Below are 12,994 nucleotides of genomic sequence, written 5' to 3' on the forward strand. Positions count from 1 at the left end.
AATAAATGAACTATGGAAAGCGTTTGAAAATAAAAGCATTAAAATAAATAAAATATTAAAAATAAATAAAAATAAAATAAAAAGAAAAGCTCATGGACATCACAGACAACACCACCATTCAGTTGTCTGACTTTCAATAGTACAGTCTGTGCACGTTATGAATGACGAATGCTAGCAGAGATTTCTTACTCTTAGTAAAAAGCATTGTTACGCTGTATCGCTTTGTAAATAGTAGTAACTAAAGGCAGAGAATGCAAAGGATGACATTAAAGTAAATATTTTATTAAGAACTATGTTAAGGGGGAAGCAAAGGGCAAAATTTCAAAAGGTAACAATAAAAGAGGAACTTCTTTCTTTTTGTACAGGTGTACCAAAATTCCCAAAGGAAAAAATTGAGCCCCTTGATGTGGAGCATGGTGATTCTGTGATTTTGCACTGTAACCCCCCAAAAGGCATCCCGCCTTTGCATATCTATTGGATGAATATTGGTAAGTAAACAATTTTTACACAATTTGTATGAGGAGACTCGAAACATATGTCTTCCAGAGCAGTTTCATTACAGATTCATAACTGATGGGAATGGTAATTGTACAAGTGCTTAGGAAAAAGATCTGGATATTGAAAAACAAAATTGAAAAATGGAGAATGGAGATATGTTTTTACATAACACAAAGTTAAATCGTAGACTGCATTGACACAACATGTTATTAAATATGGGATATCAGAAAGCTTGCATATCAGTAAATGAGTCTACCAGTAACGAGGACTACTGCATTTACAGTAGAGAGGACAAAATGTGTCAATATATTATTTCTGTCATTACTATGTTCCTCTTTTCATAAACTAATGTGATTTATGATACTAAGAAAAAAAAAAAATCTGTCGGGTATGTATAATTAGTTCCTTGTGGGTTTCTGTCACATTATTCTTCAGCATTTGTGTTCTGCAGGAATTTCTGGCTCTGGGGAAGCAAGGTAGCTCGAATTGCCTCCATGACATGAAGGGTTTGTTTCTGATGCTGACCAAGTACTTGCAGAGGCAGGGTGCCAGATTAAACCTCTGATCTTATAAGGCAGCCTCTTTGCTCCTGACATACATATTTAGCACAGACCTGCATTTGGGTGGATCAGCAACGAGACAGTACAGCAACCTTAGTTCGTGGTAGCACTCCCCTGCTGTAATCTGTAGTTACAGAAGAGCAAAGTGCTTGGGAGACTGGCCGTGGGGGACATCTGTAAATGGTGACCTCCGTATCATCATTACAGGCCTTTGTATCAGGGAGAGGTGCTGGAAAATTCCTTTGACCTGAGCAGTAACTTTGTACTGAGATGTTTTTGTTACCAATTTTTCATTAGAAATTATTTTTCATATATTTTATATATTAATATATTATTATATAGAAAATATTTATTATCAATGATCAATCGTGTGTTGAATATTGGTAATTAACCCATTGGTTATGCTGGGCCTTCTGCCTCTTTCGCATCAAAGTTATATGCTGTATCTGAAAGCAAACATATGACAGGAGAGCGTTAGTAGCCATATTGGTGAAACAGCTCAATATCATTACCATATCATAATTATTTTTTCTTTCCAGATTTGCAGCACATTCCGCAAGATGAAAGGGTCTCCATGAGCCTTAAGGGAGATCTCTACTTTGCAAATGTGGAAGAAAATGACAGTCGAAGTGATTATTGCTGCTTTGCAGCATTTCCAAGACTGAGGACGATTGTACAGAAAATGCCAATGACGCTGAAGGTTTCCCGTTGTAAGTCTGTGGATGAGTAGTTTCTTGTTTTCTGCTGTTTTTCCTTTTTAACTCCCCAGGCATCAGCGAATGCAAATGTGTGCCCTGTGTCTCTGATGCGATTCTCTCTGAAGAAAATGCATGTTGCTGTGCTTATTCCTGCATTATTAACCTTACTCTAAGGGCTAAATTCAACCGATAAAAGCTTTTTGCAGCTGTCGGGCCCCAAAAGTGCCCCGTTCTTCCTCCTGTTCTCCCCCCAGTGAAAGCCAATGATGCATTAGGGAAATCTGCTTCTCTTCCAGTCCAGTGGGTCACCGGTGGATGGGACTTCACTGGGTCTTGAGGACTTTATGTGGCCACCTCCCCCCTGGGTGCAGGCCTGGTTTGGTCCGGGTGCAGCGATGCGGTTGGGAAGGACGGTGCTTTCCAGGTCTTTGCAGGCTGCCTTGAACATCAATAGTGACACACGAGGCATTTTCCATTTCCCTAATGAAATGTGGAGTAGGGAACACCACATTTTATTTATTTATTTATTTTAACATCTCTGTATTCCTGTAGGCTCCGAGGGTCTTATACAAAAGATGGTTTCAGGTACTGCCCCTGCATCTGAGTCTCACTGGGGTGAGCTGGGTTTGCTGTCCCACCGTCATACACGTCCATATGTTCAGTGCGTACCTACCCGCTGCAGTATCAAGCCGCTAATACAAGCTGTGTAAAGCCACTGAATACAAGGGGTGTACAGGTCCCAGTGTTAGAAACAGGGGAAAAGAATACAAATATCCAAGCAAAAAAAAAGCAGCCTTCTAGGGGATGCTCTCAGCTGCGTTAAATCAGCAAAGCCCGACAGAAGCTGGTGGAACTAAGGCAGCTTATACCAGCTGGAGATCCATCCCGCTTTCCTTGAACCTTTTTTGGCTGTAAGAGTTTCTGGTATCACTTGTACCACTCGCTGAGGCTGCCCGTGCCCTTAATATCAGTCTTCTGTTTCACTAATACTTCTGACCTTTCGGGCTTATGCAGCCCAGAAAGCCAAGGAGATTTTTCTTCATGAATGAAAGCTTGATATTTAATACACAATTTTGAGAGTTTTCTTGTTGGGATAAAAAGATAAAGGATTAGTAGTCGGTTTGTATATCTTAATACTCGCTTAAACCATATCTTGGGATAATAATTGTGAGAAAAATATCAAAATGAAATGTTGCTCTCCGTAGCTTTTCTAATGGGTCCAGTCCCACAGGCATGCACAGACCGATCACAGAAATATGAGACGGGGTCTGATTGTGGGGCCGCTGATAGCCCTGGCAGTGGCCCAGCAAAACACCAGCTGAGTGCGTGCACCTTGCCGTCGAAGCCACGAGACTGGCTGCAGGCAAAAAAGCGAGGCACATACTTAAAGGTTTTTGTAAACTCAGCTTGAGACTGCCCACTCCTCTCCGTGCCAAGTCCCTGCTGAGGTACTGTATAAAAAAAAATACATTGAAAAACATAGGCAATAAGAAAAAAGAGACTGGATAGATTTTATAAAATTTCTTTATAGTGGATACTTAGGGCTTAGCGATTTTTTTATTATACTAGGTAGCTAGGATGAAATGATGATTATGTCACCCATGAAATATTTTGCGGAATAATACATATCTTTGAAGAATTTTCTACGTATTTTCAGAAATTTGTTGTTCATCTGTTGCTTTACTTTATATTTTTCTTTGTTTCTTTCTTTTATGGCAGAAATTGGGGGGACGTTTTTGTTTTGGTTGATTTACTGTTTCTTTTGATTCTGTATCAACTGTGCATGTTTGTGTGTGGTTGTCACTTTTATTTATTTCAGTTAAGCATGCTAATGACTCAGGCTCACCTAACGCTGCGGTTACTAAGGGTGAGTTGAATGCATCTGTTATTTAGCCTTTAAACTGAGAATCTACCAGCTGAGATGAAATGCGAGCTGCTGCTCAGAAAAAAGAAAAAAAAAAAAAATCACAAAAGCCTTTTTATTGCGACGGGATGGATTGAAGTGGTCCATGGAGTACAATTTGCTCATCTTATACTTTTTGACAGAAATCTGAAGGGTTTTTAACAAAGAGAAAAGAACGTTCACGTTTCATAATGTGATGTAAGTAAGGAGGCTGACGTCCTGGGTTTCTGGTGTTATCAGTTCAGAGCAGGAGCCAGAGCTGGATGCTCCAAATCTCCCTCTGGCAGTTAAGAAGACGTTGGCGTTAGGTACCCACGGTTTGAAACCATGAATTCATGTCTAAAGGGTCACCCTGGGGCTGCGTTACTCCAGGGTGAGCTTACGGTGTGGATTTACAGAGCTTTAGATGCTCCGTGTTAATCATCCCCATCTACAGCTATACCTCGCGGTAGATGGGAGGTGGTTCTCTTTGGCCGTGTATTGCCCTCGCTGATACTCACCCCAGGTAAGCACTGTAACGAAGCACTTCTCGTCCTGGGGATTCACATCTTCCCTCGCTTTGTGTTCCCCTCTTTGCGGAGCAATCTCCTGCAAATATTCTGCTGAGGTTGATGCAGGCAATGCGGATAAGTCAGAAGGCAGCTAGAGACTATTCCTGCAATTCTCCACCCAGTTAATTTTGTTTAAAATACGTAAAAATGATAGCCTGGGGTTTTGTATGTAGCTCTTTACTCCGATTTATTTGGTTAAATTGCTTCCGACAGCCTCTGTTTTTTGAAATGCTAAATTTTAAACTCCTGAAAGACCTCATTTTGCTGGACAGGCACTGAAGTTTTTGAAAAGGGGGTTCTCCTCGAGTGTTTCGGGATGGATAACTCAAAGCACTGATCAGTCCTCAAGCCTTGGCCCACGGAGGCTAAGCCTTGTGAGCAGAACAAGCAGGGCTTATGCAGAGTGACAGACACTCAAAAAACGATTTTTCCCTCGGAGAGATGCCTGAACTCCTGTCCCTGCTCGGGAAGGGGGACTGCCTGCCTTTGGCAGCGGGAGGTAGAGAGCAGATGGAAAACGTGCGAGCGTATCCAGAGGCACCAAAGTGTTCTGCTGCAGCTCTGAGCACTTGTGACACAGATTTGTAGAGATACAAAGCAAGGGGAGGAAAAAAAATTAGAAAATGGTTCAGAAAGATACACGGGGTCTTTTACCAAATCATCCGTAACTGACTATTTTTGAAGGACTAGTACCATTTGGGGACTTATTCATTACTGTGCTAATTGTTATTATAGTGATAACTGGATAGCCATTTAACTCTATGCGTATTTCATCATGAAACCATTGTTTGGCAGGCTGGAACAAATGGTCCGTTGAAATCAAATGCAGGTCAATCTTGTTTTATTATTTTAACAGTCTTCCTTACAAATTGTATCTCCATTACTGTAGATTTAATAATTGCAGCAAGAAGGACAATTCTGTGGGATATTCAAGTCAGGAAAGATGGGGTTTTCATCTGAGATTTAACAGAAGACAGAGAGTCAATGCAGAAGAAAGGTGCTAAGAAAGATGGTGTGGACCAGAAGATCAGCAATTGGGAAGACCAGTGTACCAAGGCTGGCTGAGGTGTATGATAGAAAGGGCCAGTGCCTGGATAGCAGGACATGAAACTGTAGGAAAAGGGGCTTCACCAGTACTGCTGCCTGTTGTTGTTACTGTAGCCATCTTCTGACTGTTATCAGGAGAAACAGGAGAGTCCTGGATTAGTCTCAAACCGTATAAATAAAAAAGAAAATTTACAAATTGATGTATGAAACCTTCTGACAAAAGTAATGTTTGTGGCATTATTGAAGGATAAGCAAAGGCTCTAAGATATCATATCTAACTTTTATTTTATTTTATTTTATTTTTTAGCAAATTTTATCAAGGAAAGAAAGCCCAAACTGCTGATCCCTCCTGAATCTGCTGGCAGTAGCTCATCAGTCACTGTCATCAAGGGAGGTGTCCTGCTACTCGAATGTATTGCTGAAGGGCTGTGAGTAATGCACAATACTGCACAAACTTAATCACCTTTTGAAATAGAATTGAGGAACGAAAAAGCTATATTAAAAATTATACAGCTACAAATGAATATACCTACCTGCTCAAACAATTTTAAATTGAACCTCTATGCAGAGTTTATTCTAAAGTATGCATACTCCTTGTAAAGCAGCACAGAGCTAGCACGCAACATTCATGTATTTGTTATTGCTGTAGCTTATAAACAAGTAATTAAAATCATATTGTGATAAGTGTATAAGTATTGATTTTTTTTTTACTGTTATATTAAAAAAACCCAACCCTATTATGGAACTTTTTTCAGCAGTACTACTTTTTAGATGTTGAGAAACTAAGTAACATCAGAATTCAGCTTCTGTGGTTTGGCTCACAACCTGTGATGTTTCTTTTCTAGTTTTGCCAATTCAGTTTTGGTTCAATGCTCAAAAATTATTTGGCATTTTTCCAGGTGTCAGATCTCAGGTTTTTAAAAGCAGAGGTCTTGAGTGATGTAATACAAGACATCCATTAAGGAAATGCCCCGTTGGGTGAAACCGGTGGTCCACCTAGCCCAGTTGCAGCGGGAGATGCTGGCTCGGGAGTGCATGTGAACCTGGCCGCTTTCTGTGGTCCGTTCACCAGCATCCTGCATTTCCATACAAAGGATGTTCCTTCCATGATGTTCTCACAGACGGCAGTATGTCAAGGAACAAAGTCCACAACTATGTAAAAATGCAGCGAGCTGGAGTCAGCCATACTGGTTTGATCCTGCTAAAACTAACAGTAATGGACTACCTTCAAATTTAGTTCCAGTCCCATGTTTTCTACTTGGGCCCATTCCTATGGATGCCTCTGGTGCTTTGTGGTCCATGGATGTCTCAAGCTTGTTATTGCTATTAGCATTTATGTTGGAGCGCTACTCAAGCTCTAGGATCTGGCTGTACTAAGCATGGCAGAATATCTCAATGAGGAGATGCTCACTGTAATAATATAGGGAAGGGTTAAAGTAGATAGTATGTGATGGGAAATCAGGACAATTTTGTTCCTTATTGTAAATAACACAGGACAAAATAAGGGTAAGTAAGGAAAGAGAATGGCTAAACAAACGTAAAGCGCAGTCCTCACAGTGAAGCTGTGCATGCCTCTCTCGGACCTTGTTCCTGCCACAGTAACTCAGACAGACATAAGCTCCACTTTGCCCTCAGTCCAGTTTTCCAATTTTTACTGTGTGCTTGTAGATGCAATAGTCTGCCCCAAAAGAGTTGCCACCAGAGAAACAGGTAAAGCGAAAATCTCTCCAACCTCTAAACCCACAAGGAAAGCACAGTCGCTTCTGGTTTATTTGTGATAGAGCTTTTTGTTGAATGAAGACTTAAATCATCGCCTTCTCATGCTGTATGGATAAGGTCTAGGAACGCAGACTGTGGTTAGCGGATAGATAATTCATATTAAAGGCTGTGCAATTATATCCCCTCTATAAAATTCCAAAATCAGGATATTTATCTGCCTGAACAAACATGTTTAGGGTGTTTTGTTTTTCCATGTGGGCTTGAAAGGGCATTGCTCATTTGAGCTGGCAAGATTATGTCTCTGCAGTTGGTTGCCATTCCTGAGAGGAGGTGAATTACTTGTCTCAGTTGGATTCACTCCAAGTATCTGCAGTGAGTTTTAGTTCCCTGTTGCAACACTTCCTTGTCTAATTCACTACTCGTCAAGCTAATTCGCAGGTGCACAAACCCCCACAAGTCCACAGCTATGAGTTTATAGTGTTTTCAAGGTAATTCATAGGCAAATCATCTTGGAAATACACAAATATGGATTTTCATGTGCAAGAATTAATATCATGTACAAGAAAAGCAAGTCAAAAAAGGACACTGTTTATTTGGGAAAAAAAGTAAAAAAACCACAAACTTTTGTTTCACTCAAAATTTTCCAAGAAACTTTTGTTTAAGTTATTTTTCAAACAAAAAGGTTTTGTTTTAAGTAGTCACTTTTGAAAGAAGACAAAGTACTTCTTTGTTTGATCACCAAACAGACATTTTCCACTGAAGCCCTTCAAAAATGCAACATTTAGACCAAAATAAAAAAATATTTTTATTTGTTAAAATTCCCATTTTCAGCAGAAAAATGAAGGTCCCTTCCAACCAACACAAACTATTCTATGATTCTATATCTCTGCCAATCTATCCCACCAAATGTCTCCAAACCATGGAAGCGGATAGACTGAGCCAGATTTCAAGTAACTAAGATCAGGGGCAGCCAACTGCAAAATAAGGAATTAAGTACATTTCTAATCTGTCATTTTTGAAGACTTACATTCTGAGTAATGACAGTGTCAGGAGGGCATTGCCTCTATACAGCACCACAGCAACACAGTGCCTGACTTTGGTACAAGAGCAGGACAAGGACTCTTGCAGGAAATAATTGGATATTTGCACGGTTGTGCTCACTGCTCGTGGAAAACCACAATTTCTCGGTACCTGGGGCTTTGAGTAGCTTGTGCCCAGGCATTTTGCCACAATAACAGATGGACACAAGAGTAAGCAGATATGACACTGTGTATGTGCGTCGTGTACGGTGTCGGGGTTGCGAAGCCCAGCTGGGAATGTGCAGACAACAGTCTGTCCCAAATGTCTGTGTCATTTGCTTTCTAAAAACTTAAGGAGCATTTTCAGTCATCTCCGATGGCTGGCCACCTTTCTAACCAGGCAGGGCACCAAGTGAGGTCACTGTAATGAAGTCTTTACCTCCTTGTCTGTCCTCAAGTGCCCTTTTGGAGTAGGACGAAATGAGCTCCGTTCCCTCTCCCGCAGCCCATGCCAATATGCTTACAAGGAATGCAGCCTCATGCCAAGGTGTTGGCTGTGAAGAACCTATTCATGGGGCCCTTCTAATCAAGAAGCAGTATGGTGTACTATATAGTGTACTACTAGTTGTAGTCTGTAGTATAACCCTTAGTCGAGCCCCAATGTTTTAAAAGGGCTCAAAAGATGCTGAAAACTTCACCTTGCAAACCATATGCATGAAGTCCAGCAGCTCTGCTAACGTGAAGCATTATAGCCGCCTAGTATTCAACTCAAAATCTTTTTTTTTTTTTCTTTGCTATTAGCCCAACTCCTCATCTAAGCTGGGTCAAGGTCACTGGAAACTTGCCCAAGGACGAACCAGAAACAGAAAATTTTGGGAAGATACTGAAGATAGACCAAGTGACTGCAGCTGATGAAGGAACATACCAGTGCACGGCAAGCAACCCCATGGGGAGAGCGAAGCACGAGTTCCACGTTCACGTGGAAGGTGCTGAGTACACTTTACTAAGCTTATTGATTTTGAACAGAGAGGTGGTCAAAGGGAAGTGAGTAAGGACCTTTGCTAATATCACTCGGTGTAATGCATAAATTCAACCAACTCTATCAATTTATGCTAGCCAAGGACCCACCTTATAGTTTTGGGAAGCTTGAAGAAAGTAGCACCTTTAAAAAAAAAAAAAATTAGGAATAATACATTTTTTTTCCTGAACCATGAAGGCTCTACAAAGCAGTGAACAGGAGTACAAATACGTGAGCAGATCCAGTACTCTAAAGATGTGAGTTAGTCAGGCAGAGATATTGATGAAATGTCTTGTAGTAATCTGAATGTCAGACCAAAAGATCTAATTATTCTACTTGCTCTTAAAGAGTGTGAAAATGGCTATACTGGGCCAGATCAGAGGTACATTTAGCTCGATTTCCTTTCTTTGGCTTCCACCAAAAGTGAATGCCTAGGGAGGATTGTAAAAATACAGTGAGCAAACATGGTACCATCCCTCTCTTCCCCTCCTTCCACGTGCTCCCTTGCTATCCTTTTTGTATAGGGACAATGTGAGCTAAGAGTGGTTTCTATAGCCCTTGAAAAGTATCATAAAAACTTACAAAACAAAGTAAAAAAAAAAAAATGCTTTCTACTAATTTTTAACAGTTGAAAAAAATTGAGATATGACCCTTTTTGTCATCCCACTGAGTATCCAAGGCCCATTCCCACCCTAGGCTGTGTGCTTGGAAGGATGACCAATTCTATATTAGCAGCGTTCATAAATAATCTTAGGGTTACACTCGTGCATATCATACACTTGTGCGTAGGGTGGTGCATCCCTGTGCGTGAGCATACACGTAGGTCTGGTGGCTGAACAGGGTGAGCGCTGGCTGCTCGTGCTGGGCTAGCAAAACGGAGAACCGGGGATGTTTGTGCATCCGTTTGGTCGTCATTTATTTATGTTGCTGCTAGAAGAAGGCAGATGAACGAAGCCAGCCAAGATACCTTTGTAACAGGCATCTTGCAGAGTGCAGGTAGAGGCGCATGGCACCTGCTCTCCTCCATCCTCTGTTCTCCCTTCTCCTACTCCCCAAACCCTGAAGGTGCGAGCCCTTTACACGAGGCAGGTGCAGATGCTCTTTTCCAGGAGCAAAGCAGAGCTCCGATGAGACTGCAGACTCCAAGCGAGCCCTGCAGAAGTATCACTACCCCTGCGACTCTTTCAGCAATGCTGCCCATAAATAGCTACAAAGTGCGAATCCTGAAGCACAGCTGAAAAACTTGCTGAAAACATTTTCTCTTTACTGATGAAAAATGCTCCAGCCTCTGCTCTGCAGAGTAAAAAAAAAAAAAAAAATCACAGGCAGTATTAAACTGTCAAGAGTCTGCCAACTGCTTCATTTTAATCTGTGCTTCTTCTCACTCTGTGGTCACAAGAAGTCCTGATGGGAGGAAAGGCACTTTCAGCTACCTGCTCTGTGTTTACTTGTCAGCTGAGGAAAAGCCTTTTCTCCCAGAATGTGATGAATCATCCCCATTCACTTGACACAGCCTTGTGTCTTACAGTCTTCTTTCCCTTCCTGGAAGTGTGGCAGAGGGGGATACCAGGGCATGGCAAGTTTTCAGCTGCGATGGAGGGGAAGTGCTGACTCCTAGAAATCATTCCAGATGGTTTGGAGCATCTCTGCTGTAGCTGAATATTTTAACAATCTGGCTATGATTTTCTTGGCTGTAAAAATTGAATCCTTCAAAGAAATTGCAGGAGCTGCAAAAACTAAAATACCAGAGAAATAACATTCATCAAGCAGTTCAGAATATTGACCACCTTCTCCCCCAGTCTCTAGAGGGAGGAAAGCGTTCTGCCAAATTGTTGTTCCTGCTCATTAACAAACAAGTACTTTAAAAAAAAAGAAAAAGGAAAGGAAATAATCCCACTCTAGCCATTGCAATGTAAAAAATGCTTTTGCAATTACTCTTGAATTCATTTTCTGTATGTGTAACTAATGTTGGCTGCTGTCACTAGCAGGAATTCTTCCTATTAGGAGTCACCTCACATGCAGTGTATCAAGGTAAAATTGAGCCCAAACACTGTCTTCTTCTAGAATTTCTAACCAGAAAATGTCACTACCATTAATCAGGGATGGGCATGTTCATCATTCTTGCAGCAACTCCTGTGTGCACACTCAAGGGCAGATCTTGAGTTGGTGGAAGTGAGCATTAATTTCAGTTGGTTTCAGGGAGGTTATGCTGACGTAGGGCATCCTCGCACCTGACAGGCTCTTCTCAAAGGATGCATGCAGGGAGCAGAAAATTAAACCTGGAAGAAAAATTATCTCAGTTATTAACCGCCAACCATTCTCAATCTAGTGCTGGTGTATAAATCAGGATTTTGCTATCGTTGTCACTATGTCACATTTTCTGTTCTTCTTTCTGCTATTTGAGGATCTCAAACCAATACTCCAACCTTCTAAATAACAGTCTTAATTAATGATATTTGCGTGCAGCCCACTTACTAATCCTACAGTAGTCTGGGGGCAAAGATTCAGGCAATTATTACCAAGCATATGAAAATATTCAGCTAGCAAATTCCTTGACTGTTTGAGCATTTTAATCTCTCTTTGCAAGGAAAGATGTAGCCTGGAACATTGGAACGGGCACAAAACCCCCATTGTTGGTATTAGAATGAGAGAGAATTATTAAAAAAAAAAAAAAGCTAAGCAAGCCCACAAATCGTCTTGACTTCAAATGTTTGTTCATTTGGTTGTTGTATATAATCCCCCAAACCCAATATAACATGTACATATAACCTCAAAATCTTGTCACTCTCACAGCCCCTGATCTCATGGTATCTTGATCTTGGCTGAGGCTCCTAGACTGCGTTTAATAGAAATAATTGTTACAATATAATGATTAATTATAGTAATGATATAATAGCTAAGGGCCTTTGCAGTTAAGTCTCGTAACACTTTCATTGCTCAGCTAGAGAAAAATAAAATAGATGAAGCTAATGTGAGGCAGAAACATGGCTGGTTGTTTTAATCAGGCTCAAACTGTAGTTCTGTGTTTCACTGGAAAACTGCTTCAACGGGCGTGCAGACCCCAAGGTGGTAACTGCAGCTGAAGCTGCCGATGATGCCCCCAAAGTGGGATGGATGGCCAGCCCTTGGGAGGACGTGAGGAGGATTTGAAATGGTCTTGACAAATTGGGAGAATGGTCTGGAATAAAGAGGATGGGCTTCAGTAAGCACAAGTGCAAAGCAATTCTCATCAGGCAGTGCTAATTGGCTTCATAAGCACAGGATGGAAAATGTCTGGTTAGACTAGTCTGGAGGATATCCTGGATGGCAAGCTGAACACGACTTGGAAATACTAGTCTTGCAGAAAAAGCAAAAATCATCCTGGAAGTATAAGGAAAAGTGTTGTTGTAAGAGGCGCTACTGAGAACTGATAAGGCCTCACGTAACATAACCAGTTGTACATGGTGCACTTCATCAAGCCTGGGGTTAACTCAAGACAGCTCAGGAGAAAGCAGCAAGGGTAGTCACAGAGCTCAAAAGCATGGCATCTGAGAAAAAAATTGATAGATATGTTTAATTTAGGAAAGAATGAATCTGGGGAATGCATAACAGCCTTCAGATGAACCGACGTTTCTTCACAAAGTTCCCTGGGGATAATGTAAGATACAATAGACTTAAATTGCAGCAAGGCAGAAGTTGGTTAGACGTTAACAATTTGTTCTAGTTGCGGGGAATGGCGCAGTGCTGCCGTAGACAGCCTGGGAGGCTGTGGTGAAGGTTTGGATCCATCGGGGGCCTTTTAGGTGTAGATGATCCTGCTCTGTTGCAGAAGGATGGACTAGATGCCCATTTTAGATCCCTTCTATTTTTGGACCTGTCATTATATTCCCATAAAGACATAAATCTCTTAATCAGGAGCCCCACATTTATAACTCTTACCAAGAAGAATATATTCTGCAGGGAAATATTTGCCATACCCTATTTCTCACACAGCTTAACTAT

General features: G+C 41.2%; 1 protein-coding gene across 1 annotated transcript in view; it reads left to right on the forward strand.

Annotated features, from left to right (window-relative positions):
* The window catches only part of CHL1 (cell adhesion molecule L1 like), a 60,155-nt gene that overhangs the window by 16,735 nt on the left and 30,426 nt on the right, over positions 1-12,994 (forward strand). Inside the window, exons 5-9 of the mRNA XM_009283373.2 lie at positions 366-488; positions 1,598-1,768; positions 3,576-3,623; positions 5,565-5,685; positions 8,797-8,981. Of these exons, the coding sequence (XP_009281648.1) occupies positions 366-488; positions 1,598-1,768; positions 3,576-3,623; positions 5,565-5,685; positions 8,797-8,981 (648 nt within the window). The remainder of the gene's footprint in view (positions 1-365; positions 489-1,597; positions 1,769-3,575; positions 3,624-5,564; positions 5,686-8,796; positions 8,982-12,994) is intronic.

Source organism: Aptenodytes forsteri, unplaced genomic scaffold (genome assembly GCF_000699145.1).
Source record: "Aptenodytes forsteri isolate BGI_AS27 unplaced genomic scaffold, ASM69914v1 Scaffold262, whole genome shotgun sequence".
Classification (NCBI taxonomy): Eukaryota; Metazoa; Chordata; class Aves; order Sphenisciformes; family Spheniscidae; genus Aptenodytes; species Aptenodytes forsteri.